The following is a 22,002-nucleotide window of genomic DNA, read 5'->3' as shown; positions in this document are numbered from 1 at the left end:
CACACACACATGGACAAACACACACACACACACACACACACACACACACACACACACACACACACACACACACACACACACACACACACACACACACACACACACACACACACACACACACACACACACACACCAAGTCATCTTTGTCACTCCCTCAGGAACATGACTCACACCTCTGCTTCACTACAGCTCCAATAACAACACACTACCAATACACACATCTGAACTACAGCACCAGCAAAAGACAATCTGAGCTGCCCCAACCTCTCACTCTAACACATACTGTCTACTTCTGTTGAGAAACACTCACAATCAGGGTACAGAAAGGCATGCCAACACACATACCCACATACAAATCATGTACACCTTTTTCCACTATTAGTAAAGTCAGTGATCAAAATAGATATATACAATTATACACACATTAGTGCTTAAGCACAGATGCATGGAGAAGCACCCACACATAATTCAAGGGTGTTGAAAGTGCCTCCATTTGGAGCAGATTCACTGAAGTGCAGCTACAGAAACAGGCAAACAAGCCGATCTCATGGGTGGGGCAGCCTAGAGAACTGCAGCTGTGGTTTGTTGTTCCTCGGGATAGAGGGGTCTCGCTTGAGAGTTTCTCTCCCTCTCCTCTCTCAAACACACACACACACACACACACACACACACACACACACACACAGTATTTCTCTCTGTGACACATTTCCTGTCCCACATATCAAGGAAAACCCTTCCAACCGATTAGAGCCCGCCATTTTTCCGGAGTGGAGTTTGTTTCCCACAGGAGATAAACAAGCCCTTGCAAACAAAAGCAGACAATTTAGGTCAAACCTTTTGGACATTTAACATTTAAATCATTAGTTCAAAGTCAATTTTACTTGGCAAGTATGGCTCTCAATACAAAAACCACTCACCAAAAAAACAACAAAAAACAGCCCATAAAAACTAAGTATAGATGCCTATACAAAGGTCACACTGCAAGTTTGCAAATCTGTCTGCCAAGCCCATTCCGGACAGGAAAAGGGAAATTGCCTTGGAGTATTCTTCCCTTGCTGGTCTGTCTTTGGAGCCACCACTGCTACATAAAGCACAGGTGTAGTCGTAAGGAGTCCATAAACACTGTCTGGCCGGAGGAAGGGTGAGTGCCGGAGCAGGCAATGCTGAGGAGCTGAGAGCCAAAGCAGAGCTCCACACATGGCAGCGTTTTACACTCTCCAGTATGTTTTACCCAACGCGGTGACATCACCCACATACTAATTGTACAGTCAAATAACTATCTGTAATTAAAATGAAATATCAAATCACTTCAAAATATGCTATTCATATCATCATCAGCCTTCTTGTTAACTTTTGGAAACACAGCAACAAGATTTGCATGACTCAACCCAACCCAAAGGCCCAGGCTACAGACTGTTCTCTCACTGTACTGTAGCTACAGCAAGCCTCACGTGGTCCCCTAACCATCATGACAGGACTAAGGCTTGTGTAAATATAAAACCTGGCCTGATGGGACGTACAATCTTAAATTACAACCTTTCGCTTTTTCTCAACATAGCCCATCATTTCTGATTTCTCTGTTCAACCATTTCTCTGATGGTAGGTAAATTCAGCTGCTTCTATATAAGGGGAAATCTAAACAGCAGTCTTAATTTAGTGACTTAGAATCATACCTTTAGGTTAGATTTCCAGTGAGATACAAAAATTGGATGGAATGCAACCACATATGCCAACATTTCCTCCCAACAGACACATTCATCAAGACATGAGGTGTGTGTGTGTGTGTGTGTGTATGTATACGTTCTCATCTTGGGCGCTTGGGTAGCATATACTATGCACACTATATGGTGAACCATCAGAGACCTAAAACAAATTATACAGTGCTCGCTATTTTAACCTCACTGCTTTTTATATAAGCGGCAGACATATCAAAGAACTTCCTGGCAATAATAGCACATGCTCTGAAAACAGCACCATAAATAATAGACTCTGACATCTATTTTTACGGAGTTGGCATGATTAATTATTTGGACTAATTTTGAACACTTTGATGGCCTCACGTAAGCTCACTGCAAGTTAGCATAATAGCCGCTAATCAACCACTGCAATCAACTTCATCCTCACAACAAAATGGCTTTGAAAGACACAACTCCCTTTCACAGTTTCAACCTGCCTTTTAGCGACGCATGAGTGAGATAAAAGGCGTAGGCTTTCCTTTTTGGGGGACAGGTCTGGTCATGCAGCTCATCAATCAGAACAGCAACCCATTTACGCCTGCAGCTCAGCAGACGTCAACAAAACACGTGAGACAAAACACATACATACAGAGCACACGCAAACACACTCAGTTTCATATCAACACACCCAGAGACACACACACACACATACACACACAGGACCACAGCACTCACTCACATGCACAAAGGGGCTTGGGAGCCTACATGTGTACTGTAGCTTCATCAGCTAGAGAAATGACAACAGCCTCTGTCCTTTGAGGATCATCACATGAAAACAGGAGAGGTCAAATCAAGAGGCTCTCCGCAGGGCGTGTCAGTGCAGACCTGCACTTGTATTAATTACAACATGTGAGGCCCATCCAGCTGACGTGTGGTCAGACCCAGAGAGGAGCGCAAGGCTCCAGGGCTTAGCCCCAGGGCTCTCCGAGAAAAACACCCAGAGAGGGAGGAGGAGGGAAGAAACTTTAATGAAGGACTGGATGAAGGCCAAAGACTGAGGCAAATCATTTGAAAACAGAAATGTGTTTTGGAAGGGCTACTCTTTATCTTGGATCAGAGGAGTGATCCCAACCGCAGGCTGCACACTGATCCGTTTGATCCCCCCTCCCCATCCCCTCAGGGCCAGCACACATTTATGATCTTTGGAGGCAGTCCATTTTGATGCACACCTTTGGAGAAGATTGCTGAATGGCACATGATAACATGATCTACGCCTGACATGACTTTGGGCTCACCTCACCAGCAGTCTGCTGAAAACATGTGACAACGTCTATTTCTGAGTTGAATGGAGATGAACGTTTTGATAGTTTCTCCAAGAAGGGAGCACAACATTTAACGAAAGGAGAGTTGTAAACATTGAAAGTTCACGCAATGATCAAACCTCAAAGCAAGAGCCAAAGCCATAGAGCAAAACATAGTACATATTGTGCTAGTCAGGCAGTCTCTCCCATCAGGCAGAAACCTCAGCCTCTGCAAGTCTGCTGTTTGAACAAAGAGAAGGTGGAACACGGAGCGAGGGAACGCTGGAAAAACGTACCGCATGAAACTGGAGACACACCTCAGAGGGAACGGAAACCGAGAACAGAGGGACGATGCTATCTTTCCGCTCCATGTGTCGCTTGAGCAATCGGGGGAGAGATAGGGCCGGGTGTGTGGCTCCCGCTGGATCCTAGGGACGGGCTCACCCAGCAGATTACAACACCACTGCCCGGTGCCAGGATGGGCCCTGCCAAGCCTCCTACATGGGCACTGATAACTACACCCACCCACCGGTGTGACAGCCATGGGCCAAGTTTCCCCAGGCACACATCCTCGACTGGGTCACCATCCAGACTGCATTTGTCATGGTGAAAGTGCACCCAGATGCCATCTCCAGCAAGCTGGCTTTGGTTTAATCCAGCCTCAATCATTTACTTATCTATGTTCTCTTTCCTTTAAAAAGAGATTGATCATTTGGTTCTTCTCAAATAAGCCTTATATCAGACAAAAATAAGTTATACTGTACCGTAATTTCCCGACTATTAACCGCGGCTTATACATTGATTTTGTAAAATTTCTTCAGCTATGAGGTTAATACAGGGGGGGCAGTTAATATGGTGTTAATATGGTTTTGTTTCTTTTAACTTGCATAAAACACTGTCCTGTGGCTTATACACAATGCGGCTTATATGCGGGAAATTACTGTAGTTACAGCTATAGCTAGAGTTAAGTGGCATTCGCACCAACACGAATGATAACAATGACAATAACTAACTATAACTATAACGATAACTATCACCATAACAATAAAAGTGTCCACACTGACCAAACGATAAGAAAAGTCTCTCCTCATGTTTATGAATGTGATGACTTAAAATTTGTTGGGTTCTGATTGGCTGTTAGCTTTTTATCGTTCTCAAAATAAGTCTAAGAGATTCCTCAATGATATCGTTCTTCATGTCATTATCATTATAGTTATAGTTTATGTGTGCACGTCGTCATTCATCATTAACAAGATCGTCATTAACAAGAGCGATATTTGTTTATAGTTATCATTATAGCTATTCTTCCTGATGTGAACGGCCTTTTATAGTGAAAGTTCCTTGGTGATCAAACATAATCCTTTGAAGCATCTCTGACATGAGGCAGCTGGTACAATCTACATCATTTTCAGTAGTGCACATTAGCACACCATAGGAGTACTTGGAATCTAAAGGAGCAGGCAGCTCAGGCTGGAAACCAGCAGATCTATGTCCTCTGTTTACTGCCAGAACCTTTGGCTCCAATCAGAAACGGCCATACTCCTGGCACGCTATTGGCCGGTGACGTGACGATAACGAAACTTAAGCGACGCGAAGTGCAGTAGAAACAAAGTGCAGCCTCCCCAGACTAATGTTCATTCTTAAAAGATTGATCTTAGTATGGTGAAAACCAGACTAGTCTAAGGACAGAGACAGACTAATACGATGATTCTCCATAACCAAGAGTGACCAGCCAGCTCATTCAAACCAACAGCAGGCATGTCTACAATCATGGTTTTGAAAACAGTAATCTTCCATGCAGAACTCTGAGTAAATGTCTAGCCTATTGAGGTAATCTAAATGTTTGCCCTAGACATGCAGTACTGCTAAATGTGAAAATATGCACCACTGTATAGCCACTGGCAGTCATACTGGCACCTCCGGTTGAAACCATTCGCAAAATAGTTCTGAACAAATGGTCACCAAAAGTGTCCTCTCCAGTGACTGCCACTACTGCAAGGTCTCCCATTCCTCTCCCCACCCTCCCCCTCTACTCCTCTCCTGTTACATCCACGGTGCATCTCACTTTAGTCCTGATGTTTCCCTGGTTCCCTAGTACCCGGCCTCCAACATGTACTCCAATGTCTATCTTGGACCTAATCTGGTATTACAGGTGCTACGATGGGTGTCCTAAGAATGGTCAAGGATGCTAAAACTGACCGGCGATGTGGCTTCATACATGTGTGGGCTAGAGCTGCCTCCAGTCAACTGTCTGCAACCGGATCTGTCTGCCGGAGCATATACTCTCACTTGAGGGGCGGGAGAGCGGGGCATAAATCTGGGGTGGCGCCTGAGCAGCGCTGCCATCTATAGCGGCCCGCTCCACAGCTCTAACAAGGACGCGCGGGCCCTGCCACCCTTCCGTCCAGCGGCGTCAGGTTTCCGCGACGTGCCTGCGGTATTATTTTGGCATCCGTGTTTTGTAAGACAAGTTTTTAAAATAAAAAGGGGTCCACAGCGAGCTGCTGCGAGGGAAGGGAGGTGACCTGTGGGCTGCCACTGGAGACCACCGCATGGGATTGACCCCTCTGGGCAGTGGCAGCTTTGAGGCTGTAGTGGGTGGGCACTAGGGGAGGTGAGACAGAGGTCAGTGAAAAAGTACTAAAGTGTGTGTGTGTGTGTGTGTGTGTGTTTGACACTTCCTTCTGTGATCACAGAGGAGTGTGAATATGAGAACACTATATGCTTCAGCTACCCCGCTGCCCCAGTTTGGAGGTCCAAGCAGACGCTAGTTGTAGGCACTGGAGACAGATCATCTTCAATACGATGCCATCAATGTATGCAAATATGAGCCAGTAGCAGTTTCATCTGGAATGCCATGACACATTTGGCACCATCTTTTGTGGTGCAAAAATAACTGATCCCAAACAAACTCAAATACCTTTCCAATCCACCACATTGCAACCAGAGTATTTACAGAGGCGGACTGACTGTCAACACACATCAGTCAATGTCATCCAAGTATGAAGACATGTTTATTTTGGTAAAATAATGTAGAATGACATATCTTAATTAATAGAGATGTATTGCTTACATGGTTGAGTAGTACAACAACATAGTCCAATGTAAAGACAACAAGTAGTGGACGTGGGTTGGACCAGTTAACCCAAATAAGCTATATAGCCTGTAAGCTAACTGGTCTAACCCACTTCCAGTGATTTATGCTAAGCTAGGCTAACGGTGTCAGACTAGGTTAATACACACACAGAGATAAGAAGGATATATGTCCTCTCATCTAACTCTAGGGTTAACCGTCACCTGTATTTCCTGGAATAATGTATCTGTTTGTTTTACACTCTCTCTCACTTATCTCTTCATTGTCTATATACACAGACACACTTATAAAGATAATATGCTGTTGCTCAATATCTGACATGTTGTAAACCTGCCGTGGATCCCACAGCAGCACCAGAAAGATTGCTTCAGAAAAAGGGGGGAAAAGACAGCATGCACAAGTGACTGCACTAAGATGCAATCTAAAGATGCAGTGAGCAGCATATTTACTGCACCAGCTCCAAATCCTAGTGGATCTATTTCACTTGATAGTCATCATTAGGCACTAAGCATGCGTTGTAAAGTTCCCAAGCCGGATTAGACAAAAAAATCAGCATTAGCAATATCTCGCTTTAGCAACTTGTGCAATTTTGTGCTTCCCTGAGCACTTACAGGAGAATTGCTTGGAGGTGATGATTAACCGCATGGCTTATGCTCCAACTAAGCAGCCGGGAACCTGGCCCCCAGTGAAATTTTGACAGGGGATTATGGCGCTCCCTGCTAGCAATTCCACACTAGACTGGCAAGAGCCCAAACCACTGACAGGATAGCAGCCCCGTCTTATCAGCCTCCCCCAAGCGCTAGGACCAGCGCAACCCAATGAGCTCATCCGACTTCATTAGTTATGGGGCTCCCGTGACCAGCACTCTGAAACAAGGGCACAGCTTTAGAGCAGGGGCCCAAGGCTTTCCTCGCTCCTCACCTGGGGGAATCAACACAAACTCAGGGAGCTGAGCAGAAGCCACTGGGAGACGAGCAGCTCCCACTCCCAGGCACGCCGCCTCCGGCTCCATGAGAACATCAAAATGGAAAACTACACAAGCGCACTCCCATTAAACCACAGGTGCCTGGCACACACTCCCGCCAGGAGAAGAGGGGGGGAAAGTCGGCAGAGGTGTCTGCAGTTTTGTTGTGGCTCCTGGAGGATGACAGGCAAATGGAGGAATAAATCACCGTACGAATCAGAGATAATGAATCTGCTCATCTGAGTAGGTACGCAATAACAATCATCTCAACATGGCCGCTTTTCAGCAGATTACTGCAGAGATGAGATGATCTCACGTGAAACTACATAATACAATGCACAATCGCCAGACTATTATAGCTCATCCAAATATTCACAATCTAGTGAGGAACTGAATACACAATGCCCATGAACATTCCTGCTTCCAGGAAAACAACAGTCACAGCAGTAAGTGTGTTGCTGAGCACGCAGATCACATGATGGGGGTGGGTGGAGGACTACTCATAGGGGGTCTGGGTCATCACACACACACACACACACACACACACACACACACACACACACACACGCATACACACACAGACACAGTAGTGTGGCAGCAGTCAAACTGTGCGCTTCAAACACCAGTCTAAAAATACACAGGCTTTGCCGAGTCCCTCTGAATGGATCTCTGTTTGTAGTGAGGCTCCTGAACTTCATGGCCTCGTGGAGTCCAGCATAATGCAACAAGAGAAGAAGTATCATTTTGACCAGTCACACACAATGACGCCTTTGTCAGAGTGGGGCCGATTGGCAGCCTTTTGGGGATATTAGAGCGAGGGGGACAGCAGGACACTGGGGACAGAGCTGCTTTTGTCTGGCGGGTGTTAAAACGCCTCTGCGAGCTGTTGAGCCGGGGATCTGGCCTGTGATGACAGCAGTGCTTACTGGACTAGTGGGCGTCCGGGTGATGGACGGTGGGATGGACGCTGGGACTCACTGAGGGGAAGTGAGGCAGTTTGGGGGGACAGAAGCCACCCTGTCCAGCCGCCACACCATGCTAAGGTAGCAGGGAGATAAGGGGCTAGTTGCTGTCAGGTTGTTATCCAGATAGCCAAGACAAGGTGAAAATGCCAAAACCAAGACAGGCCATGAAACAAAAAAAAGAATGAATAAATAATAATGAATAAATGACTAAACAAACAAACTGGAGCGAGCAACATAGTCTTTGAATGAAGAGTACTATAATAACTCTAGAGCGCTAAAAGAGCTCACAGCAGGCTACAGCATCTAAATAGGACATGACAAAAAGTACAGCAAGAGGAACCAAAGGAGCTCAAGCCAAGTACATCAGCCTTTTTAAAGAACGTTTCAATATAGAACCCACATGCTTGATAGCAAGTGGCTCATTCTGGCTCTATAATTCAAGCAGACCCAACTGAGAGTTCTGAGAGTTTAGCATCCAAAGTGAGGTGAGGAAGAGTAGTCTGGCAAATGGCATTATGGCAAGTGGCGCCACACGATTCAACCCACTCTACATTTATGGCAAGGGAGAAGAGGAGGCAGCGGAGTAAGGAAACTCAGAAGTGAAGGAAGGCTGGAGGTCTAGGCAGTGTGTGAGTCACCCTTCCTCCTGGTCTCTGGCTGAATCCAACACCACTGCTGCCTGACAAACACACCACACACCAAGGAGAGAAGGCAAAGAGCGACCCAAAAAAAAAACACAGAACACATATAGAAGCTGAAGACAGAGAAAATAAGAGAGGCCTCCACACACACACACACACACACACACACACACACACACACACACACACAAAACACACACACACACACAAGCGTGGGCAGAGACTAGTGCTTCCGCTGGCGGGGGCTGAAATATGGTTTCCAACCAGAATCCAGAGGACACGGCATGCTGATCGTGTGTGGAAATCCACAAGCTTGGCCCTGACGTACGAGCGTAAACATGAGCGGCGGGTAAATAAGGCCCTCTACCCCAACAGCTTCCGCCGGCAGAGTGACAGCCGCTGAGGTGACATCTCGAATCTTTCTACGCGGCTCTGGAAAACTGGGAGCACCGGGGTCCACGGAGGGAAAAAAACAACACCCTCCATAAAAACAGCTGTGGACAGGAAAGAGGGAGGAAGAGTGGAGGAGGTGTGGAGGCCTGAGTCATATCGAGTGTAAGCACCTGACGTGGCGCGGCGAGCTATTTGAACATTCCCATTCCCCTCATGCTCCAGACTCACACAGCGCTGTGTAAAACGCCATCGGCTACATCGCGCTGAGTCTTTGTGCCACTGGCAGGTCTGGACAGCACAGGCAGCCTGAGGGCACCCGGCAATGGAGGACCTGCAGCGGCGGAGTATGACGCTCTTAAACAACGTCACAGTCCTTCTTTATCAGGACACGTCAGTCCTCTTGCCACAGAAATGAGAACACACTTCCACGGACCACGAGCCAGTGAGTGTCTGTGCGTGTTCGTGTCCGTACACATAGGTTTGTGTGCTCCCGGGTGTACTGTGTAGTAGCAAAGTAGGCGAAGCATCCTGTTCAGACACTCATTTCCTCCCAGTCTGTGTGTGTTGTGCTTCCTGAGGCTCGGCAAGAGGGCAGGACCTACCCGGGCACCAGTCTTTAGAGAAGCCCTCCATTTCCACTCGCCTAACTAACTAACTAACATGAGGAGCCAACAACAACCAAGTGGCAGGGAGTTCCTGGCCCATATTTGGGGGCAGTGTATTTCTGCACACACATCATTATGTAATAAATTATCGTTTATTACTGAAAATCCTTACTTAATGAAAGTTATTATTTACCCTTTTGAAGAGAAAGCCACTTTAAAAGATCTTGTATTTTATCCGTATCACTGTGAGAAGTTACAAGCTATGTACCTATGTGGACCGTTCCTGCCAAGAATAATTCTGTATTTCCGATGGAAGTTGACTGAAAGAAATGAATAGGTATAATTCACCACAAACATTTAGCTTTCAGTTCCCTGGTGATTCACCGAAACAGACCAAGAGTATGTTTCTGAATAGGTACAAAGAAACAATGCTTTGTCTTCTTTGGTCCTGAAATACACCTTTTCTGTCTGATTGTGCACTACACAATCAGACAGAAAACGTGTATGTCAGGACCAAAGACCAACTATAAATCTGTTGTTTGGAGCTTAGAGGACATGGAGCCACCTGCTTAGGCGGAGGACTATGGGAAAACTGAACTCTCACATGGGAACATGGAGTAGACAAAGGTGTCCTTCATACCAACGTTGAGACAAAGAGCGAGTTGAGGCCTAGTCACAAGAATCAGTCAGCGCTGCCTATCGCTACCTCTAGTCTCCCTGTCTACCGTGTTCTTTGCCTATGACTGACTGCAAAGCTGCACTAATACTAAGATGGTGCGGAACCCAAACCATTTAGCTGAAGCCAGAGAACTTCAATAGAAAGAATGGCCAACATTTATTAAAAAGCATTCCAAAAACTCTCTCCGCCACATAAAACCAGCTCTTCAATTCCGGGAATGACTAAAATAAGCTTAAACACATATTAAGAGTGACTTTAATCACACTATATTACACTCCTGTCACAAGTCCACTGTGCCATACATCTTGTGGCTCAGGACATTTGTTTCCAATATTAGAACACATTAATTTAGTAATATTTAGATTTTATAACTTATATATAATTATTGATTTTATACATGTAATCCATACAATTGTTACTGCATGACAATACAGTGGAAACATAATTTGTGTATATATTAATATGCGCATTACATGAAATTGAAAATAGCAAATGTTGGCTGATATGTAACATAAACAGGTCATCCAAATAAATCAAATGTTACCATTGACTCAAATATGACACATTTGGATAAATCACAAAAGGAGCAATCAAATATTAAGATATGCGATTACTAATAGTCATAATCAAAACATGGGGTCAAGATGCCATAACGTTTGGGCTGAGAATGTGCCTAAGTTTAGAGTTTCTTTCTCAACACAGAAAACAATCATTTAAAAGCCGCAGTTCAATTGTATGTTTACTTGTGGACTAAGTCGAAGAAGACTTGTTCAAATGGTTCATTGTGTGTACAGTTGGGGGAAAAAGACTCCCACGCAGAAATGAAAAAAGCACCTAGTAGTTATTGAAATGTACTGTGCTTCAAACCAACCAAGGGACAATGAGCCTGGCAGCGCGAATCTGGAAGCTTCCCCCAAACTGCTCCACCACTGAGGGGGCGAGAGCAGCACTGACGTGGGACTTTCCCACAGTCTCAGAAAGCTCTCCAGGGCCTTATTTGTCAGAGGAGTCCTGCTGAGGCCATATACCAACGCTCTGGCTGTCGTTATAAAAAAACACAAAATGTTCCAAAAGAACCCAAATGTGGACGGTTCCTGCCAAGAATGTCTAAATCATACATATAGATGCACATACGGAGAGAGAGAGCAGCTGGTTACTCAGTGCCAGTCTCAAGCTTCGCATGAAGAAGGGGATATGGACACAACTGCCATTCCACAAATTGCTAAAGTGTTTGTCCTCCATATCTCGCTCTGAGAAAGTGGAGCACTCCACTCTTTCATCTTCTGTGGGATTTACCCCTCTGAGTCATATACGCCAGAGCTGGAGCCACTAGCAGGCGGGCGCAGCGCTTCATGTTTCCGTGCTTCTCACTGAGCGGGCTTTGGCTTCGCACTCTGAAATAAACTCTCCCGCCTCAAATAATCAGCTTGGGTCTCTGTGCGGGATCTACCGAGCTTACGTCATGGGATGGGACCCACCAGGGCCTTTTCTTAGGGCCTCCAGAAGACACCTTCTGGTTCAATGTCCCAGATTCTGGAGAGAATGAATTTCACCCTCTGAGATGGGAAGTCTGAACTGGACCAATTGTAGTATGTCAATAGAACGTTTTTATGATCCATCTGGCAGTGAGGACCTGTTTAAAAAGTGATCCTGAAAACAGTTCCTGGCCATTAATCTCCACGCTCAAAACACCCCAGACCCGAGCCACTCATGGAAATGTCTGCCGTGTTATTTCTTGGCTCTGACGAGGTCATGTTTGGAGAAAGGAAAAGCAGCTCCGAGGCGAGGGGCCCCTTCCCTGATTCTGGATCCTGCCGTTAACAGGCCTGAATCATCACTCACTCATCTCTAAACAAACACTCCAATCTGGAGAGCTTGCCCACACACAGAAAAAAAGAAATCCTGCTCATTTCCGACATGCTGCAGTCTACCAGTGCAGATGATTTCTGCATCAGCTAGGGTTCCCCTCATATCATTTTGGGTTGTCTTACCTATTACTGTCATAGAACACAATCAAACAATTACATTTGAACTAAGATGCTATGGAAAGGAGCTGACTGGTCACAGCTCTAACACAGTCAATTGGCAGATTGAATTTCCTGCTGATACAGGCAATAATAATTCAAATGTTTTCATTCAGAAGTCTTGTTTTATTACTTAGTACTAAACGTTTTCCTGATCGTTGGGGTATGATAAATGATGGAGTGATGGATAATACACTCTTGTACCTGTACTGTCATAGGTTACACATTTATAGCAATAAGCCCCTGTGATTTAAACCTAGGTGTGGAATAAGCCTCTTGCTCTATTAGTGGGCCTGCTGAGGTAAATCTAGAGAGGAGGTCTGAAAGATGTTTTTGGACTCAATAAGAAGGTGACGTTTAAGGTCAGTAAAGTGATAGACTGCAGAATGTGGGGAGACACAAGCCAGGGGAAGTGATGGCGCACCAACTGACGGACAGAGTGGTTCAAACGAGGAGCAGGCAGCTGAGAGGGCTGCTGAGGGGAGGAAGTGAGGGAGGAGGAAGTGAGGGAGGAGGAGCGCTCACCTCAGCGGCCTGTGTTTCCTGGTGCAGCAGCGTCAGCCCGGTCAGGTCCTCCAGGAAGGAGTGGGAGGAATTGAAGACCTTGGACAGGAACTGGAAGCCCTCCCGCTCATAGTGATCAAGAACCTGCAGGTCAGATAGGGGGAGCAACAACAGACTGAGTCACAAGGAGTTGGAGAGGAGAAGACGTCTCCTTACAATCGCCGAGGAGAAGCCCTTACAGCTAGCATGAAATATCTATTATTACATAATACTCATGACTCAGAAAATACACAGGAACTGCTTACATTGCTCTGTTTAATAACCTGCCTGTGATGTGTGAATTGCAACTATGTCAGCGAGTTAAGCCGTTCTATCCAAAACTATTTTATCAGAAAGAAATACAGTTTTTTAAAATGAGTTGGTCCACAAAACACGCCATTCAATACAGCTACTCTGAAACCAACGGCATTAGTTTAGGTTGACGCCATACTGTAGCGCAGGTGAAACGTAAAGCCTTTGTGTGAGGGTGGAGGGAGGGGACTGGGTGGGGGGTGCTGGAGAAGGTGGGATCACTTTTCACTCTCCACAAAAGCCACGGGGAGCTGCTGCAGACATCTGGCACCACTGCTTGTCCGGGTGGAGCCATAGTGTGCCCCATCTCCCCAGCAGACTTCCTCCCTCTCCCTCTCCCCCACCACCAGGCCCATTATCACTCCATTCTCTCCAAAGGAGATAAAGACCCTCCATCCCCAACATAGGAGGAATACATTACTGAGTTAATGGCATCTGCTGTTAGTGTCCCAGACAGGAGAGGGAGGGAGAGGGAGAGAGGGAGAGAGAGAGAAAGAGAGAGAGATAAAAAAGAACACTGTTGTGGAACTTTTGGAACTTGCATTACTGTGCAAGTGTACTGTGCATTAGTTCCCTGTTTGTCCTTCCCCCTTTGTATATGCCTAATATTACGCTGTTGACTTTGGCAGAATATTTGGAACCTGTGCAAACAACGTGCTTGTCATACACCAACCCCCTCCTTTTGTAACATAGCAATGGGTGTGAGCGCAACTTTTACAAGATTTCATTATGTTTTCCAGGAGTGGATCCCCCCCTTCCGAAGTCAGTGCTTTTTGATTGATGCGGTCCTATTAAACCATGGCAACTGTGACACAGAGGGGGGATGGGGGTTGTGAAAGTGGAGAAAGAGAAGGAGCAGGGGAGGGGGGGGGCAGAAAGGCACATCTGGTTTGCATACAGTATGGCTCATACAGAGTTAGATGTGGTCCGCCTTTAGCCTCTCAGAACTTCCCTTCCACAACTGTTTCGTGAAGGAGACAGCGAGAAATAGAGACAGGAAAACTGGAGGAGGTTCAAAAAAAAAAAAAAAAAAAACAGAGAAAAATTGGAGCGTTCAAAATGGCCCTTTGAAGAGTCTTGTCAAGAGAGCAGTCATTAGCCCTTCTAAAGCAACGGCAGCGGAGGACCAGAGACCTGGGCTCATGTCTACCCACGCCACCCAGGCACAGGCCTGCTGCAGCCAGCCATGAGGCCAGTGGACCAGCTGGAGACTAGGCACTAGCCCTCCACTTGGCAGCACTTCCAGTGCTCCAGATACAGAATAGGCAGGACTGCGTCTACCCCCCATGCACGCTGGTCGCAGGTCAGCTCCACAGAAAAGCATTATCATTTTTTAAAAAAAGAGATCTGCAACAACATTCACAGCCCTATTTATTTTCGAGAGATGTTGTTTCAGCCGTTTTTCGTTTGGGGGGGATGGGAGTGGGGTGGTGGTGGGGTGACACACAGAGGTGAAGCGAGACAGAAAAAAAGAGACAGAGAGAGAGAGAGAGAGAGAGAGACACAGAGACATAGAGTGAAAATGAGAAACAAGCTGAAATTTACAGGCTCTCTGCTGAGAGGCGAATTGTTTTGTTTCCATGGTTTCCTGGTCCCACACAGCTGAGAGTGGAGTGGTGTTGTGGTGATATATATGCTCCCAGGATGTGAGACACACACAACGGGGCCAGCAACTCACACACTCACAATACAGCCAGTACCACCTGACAGCTTTGAGAAGAACTAACACAATTGTGCTAAAATACTTAGACTATTTGACGAATCTGCATTTGACTTCTGCTAATATGTTTGTGAGTCATGGCCAGAGCTTGCTGAATAATAAAAGAAATGAGCTCGCCGGCTCCCACACAAAACTGTAACCAGCTATTAGTCCAATGAGGTCAATGGGAATCAGGAATTACCTCCCTAGCAAATCAATTTCTCATTCAAGTTAGATGCTGAGATGCAAATGTAAAGTGGTTCTAATCAGAATGGTCCAAATAGGCATTAAACTGCGGGATGCAACCCCAGGCAGGTATTGACCATCATGCGAACACAAGGCTGCCTGGGGAGCATGAGCCTGAGAGGTAGAGCCGGTCCACTGATGTGAAGCTCCACGTTGCCCTCAGCATGAGGCTGTGAGCGTGGGCTGGACGGGCCGGACGGGCCGGTGTGAGTGACCAGAGCGGAGGCCGGGGGTCATGAAGCAGCCCTGGGGGTCAGAGGTGTGCTGCTCACCTCACCACTCACCATTCACACATGAAAGTGGCACATCTGAAGCTTTTATGACCCTTTCATATGACTACAAAGGAGGCTTTCACCACCACTGACATAGAGAGAGAAAGAGAGAGAGAAAGAGAGAGAGAAAGTGAGAGAGAGCGAGAAAGAGAGAGAAAGAGAGAGAGAGAACAACACATGAAAACAACAGTGAGAGAGCTGAAGACAGTGAGAGAAACAGACCATGAATAGAGCCACAAATGAGAAAGTGCTCTTTCCGTATCTACAGAGTAAAAGAGCGGAAGTGCATTGGGACATGGAGGCTGAGCAGGTGAGATGATGGGAGTGGGAATGCTACAGAGGAAGGTAGATGGGAAGTGGGAATGCTACAGGGGAAGGTAGATGGGGAGCGAGTGTAAGGAAAGCACAGACAGAGTCATCGAGGTCAACTCAACTGTGGCTTTGCTCCTAGTGTAATGCCTCTGGCCTGGCTGGCACACTCTAACCCTCAACAACCAATCAAAACAGTGCGCCATGAACACAACACGGCCTGCTGGGAAGGCTATTGTCCCTGTGGCTGAGATACAGACAGAGAGAGAGTGAGAGAGTGAGAGAGGGAGAGAGAGAGAGAGAGAGAGAGAAAGAGAGAGAGAGAGAGATGAAGAGTCCAAGAGGGCAAGAAAGACGGTTGAGAAAAATGAGAGGGGAAGAGGGAGGGAGGGACAAGGGACAGAGGAGAAGAGAGAAAGTGAGAGAGAGCAAGCGCAGGAAGCAGAGAGAGAAAGAGAGAGAGAGAGAGAGAGAGAGAGAGAGAGAGAGAGAGAGAGAGAGACCACATCCACACATGCTGAAGAGATTGAGTGGCTTCCCTCTGTGATTTATAGAGCTCAGGCCCTTCGACAGCACCAGGTCCCCAGGGAAAAAACACTTCTGTCCGCCATTTAATTGTTCACATACGACAGTGACATCAACGACCAACTGTGGCCTGATTGGGACCATATGGCCTCCGCTTTACCCCAAGACGCTCTCTAATTTCCCCCCAGAACACCACGCACTGCACTCAGCTCCGCACTCAGGCACTCCGCAGAAAATCCATGGCATTCAACAGCCATGGTGCTCCACGAGGGGAATTTTCTGCCGAGTCTGTCTGAAGTGGGAATGTAAGAATGCGGGCGAGAAGTCCGACACGTAGTAAACCATGTTTGCTTGTGCACTACGAGGAGGACAGCGGATTGCCTCGCGAGCACAAGCGTGACAAGATAGAGAGAGTGTGCCATGTGTAAGCAATCAGCCTTATAATGAGGCTGGGCTGCACAGAAGGAGACTGGGTGTTATGACATTGGCTATTTCAGGCCCAGTGTTTATGTTTCAATCATTGAGAGTTTCACTGGAGCATGTTACGCAGTCGGGGCATGACTTACTATTGGTGAACAGGCGGTGCACTTGTCAAAGGCCAGACTTGCAGGAAGGACGTTGTCAAATCGGGACAGAAATCCACGGATCTGCAGTATGGAAAGAGTACAGAGAGAAGTCTTCTTTAGAGTCACACAAATTCTGCACATGGAAAGAAATGCTGGACCACAGCACCCCCTGCTGTTAGTAACATATATAACACCCTTCTATTTTCTCTGTTATAATGCATCTCTTTAGCCCCTTTCACATTCAGAAACGATACATTAGCGTTTAAGAAATAGCGGGTTCAGGGGATTTTGCAATGTGAAAGGTAGACATGTTCTGGTCCCGGGGTTGTCTGAAGCCGGTTTCAGAGGTGAGTTATGGGAGGCGTTGCCTAGCAGCACGTCACACGCAATTTGGGAGTGAACAATGACGTTAAGCATGCCTTGGACCTCGGAGATGGTTATGGTTATGGTTATGGTTATTTAGCAGACGCCTTTGTCCAAAGCGACATACAAATAAATAGCAATACAAATTAAATAACAGTGAACAATTACAAAAAAGGGAGAATAGCAATATTATCAATACAACAATCATTTAAGCACTAATCTAATGAGAAATAAAACAATGAAATGACAAAAGCAATCAAATAAGTCACTCAGTTAATTATATAATAACAATAACTATAGCAAGGTATGGCTAAATTTAAGGACAATAGCAGAATAAATGTAAAATTTTAACAATGGACAAATTATAACAAAACAAAACTATTATACAAACCATAACACATAACAAACACTCAAAAGACTAAGTGCATATTAAACAAATATGCCTTAAGACCCCTCTTAAAAGATCCAAAACTGTTGCTTGAACGGAGAGCACTGGGCAACTCATTCCACCAACACGGAACCACTGAAGAATAGGATCTACAGTTTGACCTAGCATGTATGGTTTGTCGACATAACAGACGCTCCTCAGAAGATCGCAATGGGCGGTTGGGAATGTACATCTTCATCAAAGAACTGAAGTAGCTAGGAGCAGATCCAGTCAGTGTCCTATAGGCCAGAGTGAGAGATTTAAATTTAATTCTGGCTACTATAGGGAGCCAGTGGAGAGTAACTAGAAGAGGGGTTACATGTGTCCTCTTTGGCTGATTGAAGACCAGTCGTGCTGCAGCATTCTGAATCAACTGTAGTGGTCTTAATACGCAAGCAGGTAGGCCAGCTAACAGGGAATTACAGTAGTCCAGCTTGGAGATAACCATTGCCTGTACAAGAAGCTGAGTGGAATCTTGTGTCAGATAAGGTCTGATCTTCCTAATGTTGTACAGGGTATACCGACATGACTTTGCAATTGAGGCAACATGCTCAGAGAAAGTAAGTTGGTCATCAATTATGACACCCAAGTTACGTGCCGATCTAGTTGGAGTCAATGAGGATGAATCAAGCTGGATGTTCATCTGTTGGGGAATGGCTGTTTTTGCTGGAAACACCAAGAGCTCAGTTTTTGAAAGATTAAGCTGAAGGTGCTGATCCTTCATCCAGATTGAAATATCCTTCAGGCATGCAGAGATCCGATGGGAAACACTAGAGTCCTCAGGTGGGAAGGATAGGAAAAGTTGAGTGTCGTCCGCATAGCAATGATATTCAAATCCATGAGAGCGAATAATCCCACCTAAAGAAGTGGTGTAAATAGAGAAGAGGAGGGGCCCTAATACTGATCCTTGAGGGACTCCTGTAGTGAGGTCATGAGACTTTGATATCTGTCCCTGCCAAGACACGCTAAAAGAACGCCCTTTAAGGTAAGATTTGAACCAGTCAAGAGCTTTCCCAGAAATTCCCAGTTCATATAGTGTAGAAAGGAGAATGTCATGGTTAACCGTATCAAAGGCTGCAGATAAATCTAACAGAATTAACACTGATGACTGAGCAGAGGACTTAGCTACTCTCAATGCTTCAGTCACAGATAGAAGAGCAGTTTCAGTAGAATGACCACTCTTGAAACCAGACTGCATAGGGTCTAGTAGGTTATTCTGATAGAGGAAGTCACACATTTGCTTGAAGACCACTTTCTCCAAAACCTTTGACAAGAAAGGAAGAAGGGAGACAGGTCTGTAGTTCTTCACATCAGTTGAATTAAGTGTACTTTTCTTCAGCAAAGGTGTAATTCTTGCCTGTTTAAAAGAAGAAGGAACTATTCCAGAACTGAGTGAAGTATTAAATACATGTGTGACTGCCGGTATAATAGCGGGTGCTATAGACTGCAGGAGAGTAGACGGGACAGGATCCAAAGGGCATGTGGTTGGACGGCTTCGCTGAAGCAGTTGAGAGACCGCTTCCTCATCAAGAGGAGAGAAAAAGTCCAATGATGGCATCATGCTAACACCAGGCAGAGTCCTTCTTACAGGGTCATCAAACTGAGCACTTATCTTAGCAACTTTCTCAGTGAAAAATGTTGCAAAGTCATCTGCTGACAGTGAAGTAGCTGCTGGCGGTGGTGGAGGATTGAGAAGAGACTTGAATGTAGAAAAAAGTTTTCTGCTGTCAGTGGCGTTCTCAATCTTAAACTGATAAACACAACTGTCATGCTAGTTCTACGTGGTTTAGCTTCCAAATGATGGCGGGCCACTTGTTATGTTATTTGAATGCCAAATTAGGTCCTTTTGTCTGTCGAAGTCATATTTCAGTGTGCTGAGTCCTGAACAACTTCTGCTCTGACAGTTAGCTCGTTGGCTAGTTAGCTATATTAGGCAAACTTTCTAAAAAGACGTGCTGCTGGCAGCAGACGGTTTTGGTAACCTAGCAACAATAAACACTTGACCGAAGTGCTGAGAAAAGGAGGTTCAGGGCACTCTCAGCATAAAAAACGTGATTGTTGGACACACATATATATCTATGGACACAGCAGCTAAAGTTATCCTAGTCTCTTGTGTGTTTCCTGTATTTTAACCTCCTGCCTGGCCAAATACGTCATTAGTCACACACCCCTAATAGCGGGGTTGACCTCTGTTCCTTTCATATTCAACACGGCTCGGCTCTGATACTACCCCCCGAGACGGGTTGGATTGCCGAGGCGGGTTGACTCCCCACCCCGTGTCGTCAATGTGAAAGGAACAGCCTTAACGTTAAATTCGGCTGATTTAGCGTTAAATTCGGTGAATGTGAAAGGGGCTTTTGAATGTCTAACACTCTGTAAAGCGCCTTGAGACATGTGTAATGTATTGGCGCTCTATAAGCGACATTAAATTGAAATTGAATTGAGATAGCCTACACATTACTTCACTCTGCAGATGTATAAAATGTGCTGAGATCAAAAGTAGCAAGTCCATTAAGTGTCTTCCTAGCTAAATGCACTCATCAGCATCTTCCCATGATGCTTGCACAGCAGGTGAGCTGAGGCTCCTCTGGCTTCCATTAGACTGCCATGCTGTGGCCTCTCTGCAGCAGTGCAGCGGAGCGGCTCCTCCCAGCGAAGCCAGCTAGCACGGCTCCCTCCGCTCACTCAAGCTGCGCTATCTTCATTGAATGGCAAATTAAAAGAAGCTCCCCAGAGGAAGATAAAAGAGGTAATATATGTGTGCTTACGTGTGTGTGTGTGTGTGTGTGTGTGTGTGTGTGTGTACACACATGTGCGTTTGCTTGCTTGCTAGAGTGCATATTTGAAAGTACATTGTGCATCACATACATAGAGACCTGGTTGACTGAAAAATAATCTCAAATGAAGTGTATTTCTTGATGAGTGTGATAATGAAATGAAATGAATAATCATATACTACTGGGGACAGGAACCCAGATATCAGTTCTACTGAGCACTTGTGTGTGCGTGTGCACATGGTTACGATTATGGTCTTTAGCAGATGCTTTTGTCCAGAGCGACATACAAATATAACAACAATACAACAGTTACATTTAACAGTAAACAACTTAAAAGTTGGTAATACTACTTTAAGGAGCAATAGTAAACAACGTCAATACAATCAATAGCTTAATGAAAATAACTAAACACTATAATATACAAACCATAACACATAAGAAACATTTCATATTAATATGTTAATATTCTACATATTTGTATTTGTGTGTGTCTGTGTTTACGGATGGCCGTGCATGAGCCTGAGGTTCTGCATGCATGTGGATGTGTGTGTGTGTGTGTGTGTGTGTGTGTGTTTCATTAATGGAAATAGGCTCCCTGAAGAGCTCTCGCAGAGGCACAATCTCTGTCACCTTACCCTTGGACAACCACCCATTATTGCAGAAAATCCTCCAATTGAAATAAAATGGCGTTATCTATATCTTATAATAATTATACAATATGTTATAAAAATTCAGGTAGAGATGACATGGCTCCATTGTAACAGGCTACGTTGGCCACCATGTTGTTTTCTTTCCTGGGGAGAAGAGCAGAGCTGAGGCTGAAGCTGAAGGCAGAGGGAAGGGGCCATATTTCAGAGGCTCATTTGCAATCTCCTTCATAAACACCAGGGGGCAGTGTGGCTTCATAGCTAAACAACACCTCCAACTCCCATCCACATGGATGAAGGCACAATCATCTCCTACCACTGAGCCATCTTGTCTAAGACACTCCCATACACACACACACACACACACACACACACAAACACACACACACACACACACACACACACACACACACACACTGAGCAAAGATGGCAGCACAAAAACAGGCCCAGAAGAGACAGCTCTGTGGAATGTGATGCTAATCTGTGACAAGCTGAGGGAGGGCTGCTGTCTAAGTGGCCCAGCTCCCCCCATCATCTTTGCCCATCTCCAGCCTGAATGCCCCCCTCATACGCGGGTGACAGCGCCACGCCGCTGACTAATGCCTCCCTCTAATTAATCGGGTTAAGTGTGGAGGCTCACGCGCCACAATTAAGCCCAGGCAGCGTTGTTGGGGTGGCAGGGTGGCAGCGTAGGGCCCGAGTGCCGGGGCGCGCGCAGTGACACGCTCAGTGCTGCTCTGCGGCTAATGAAGCCCTGCCCCCCCTGCTGTGCCCCGCCCTCCGAGTCCCCTCGGCACCAGCGCCGTGAGCACTGGGAAGGTCGCTTCTGGTGCCACTTTTCGTTCCGCCACTTTTCGTTCCGCCACTTTTCGTTCCGCCACGTCGGAGCGGGCGGTCAAGTAGTGGGCAGTCACGAGGCTGACGCCATCTGAAGGCTGCCAACTGTACTAACACAATTTGGTGGACATCACATT

General features: G+C 46.0%; 1 protein-coding gene across 1 annotated transcript in view; it reads right to left on the bottom strand.

Annotated features, from left to right (window-relative positions):
- atg7 (ATG7 autophagy related 7 homolog (S. cerevisiae)) overlaps nucleotides 1-22,002 on the bottom strand; it is a 56,259-nt gene that overhangs the window by 9,805 nt on the left and 24,452 nt on the right. Inside the window, exons 18-19 of the mRNA XM_062544745.1 lie at nucleotides 16,815-16,895; nucleotides 12,868-12,990 (exon numbers count right to left, since the gene is read on the bottom strand). Coding sequence (XP_062400729.1) covers nucleotides 12,868-12,990; nucleotides 16,815-16,895 — 204 coding nt within the window. The remainder of the gene's footprint in view (nucleotides 1-12,867; nucleotides 12,991-16,814; nucleotides 16,896-22,002) is intronic.

The sequence above is a fragment of the Sardina pilchardus genome, chromosome 9 (assembly GCF_963854185.1).
Source record: "Sardina pilchardus chromosome 9, fSarPil1.1, whole genome shotgun sequence".
In the NCBI taxonomy this organism is placed as follows: domain Eukaryota; kingdom Metazoa; phylum Chordata; class Actinopteri; order Clupeiformes; family Clupeidae; genus Sardina; species Sardina pilchardus.
Note: the sequence above shows the minus strand (reverse complement) of the source record. Positions and strands in the feature narration are given on the sequence as shown.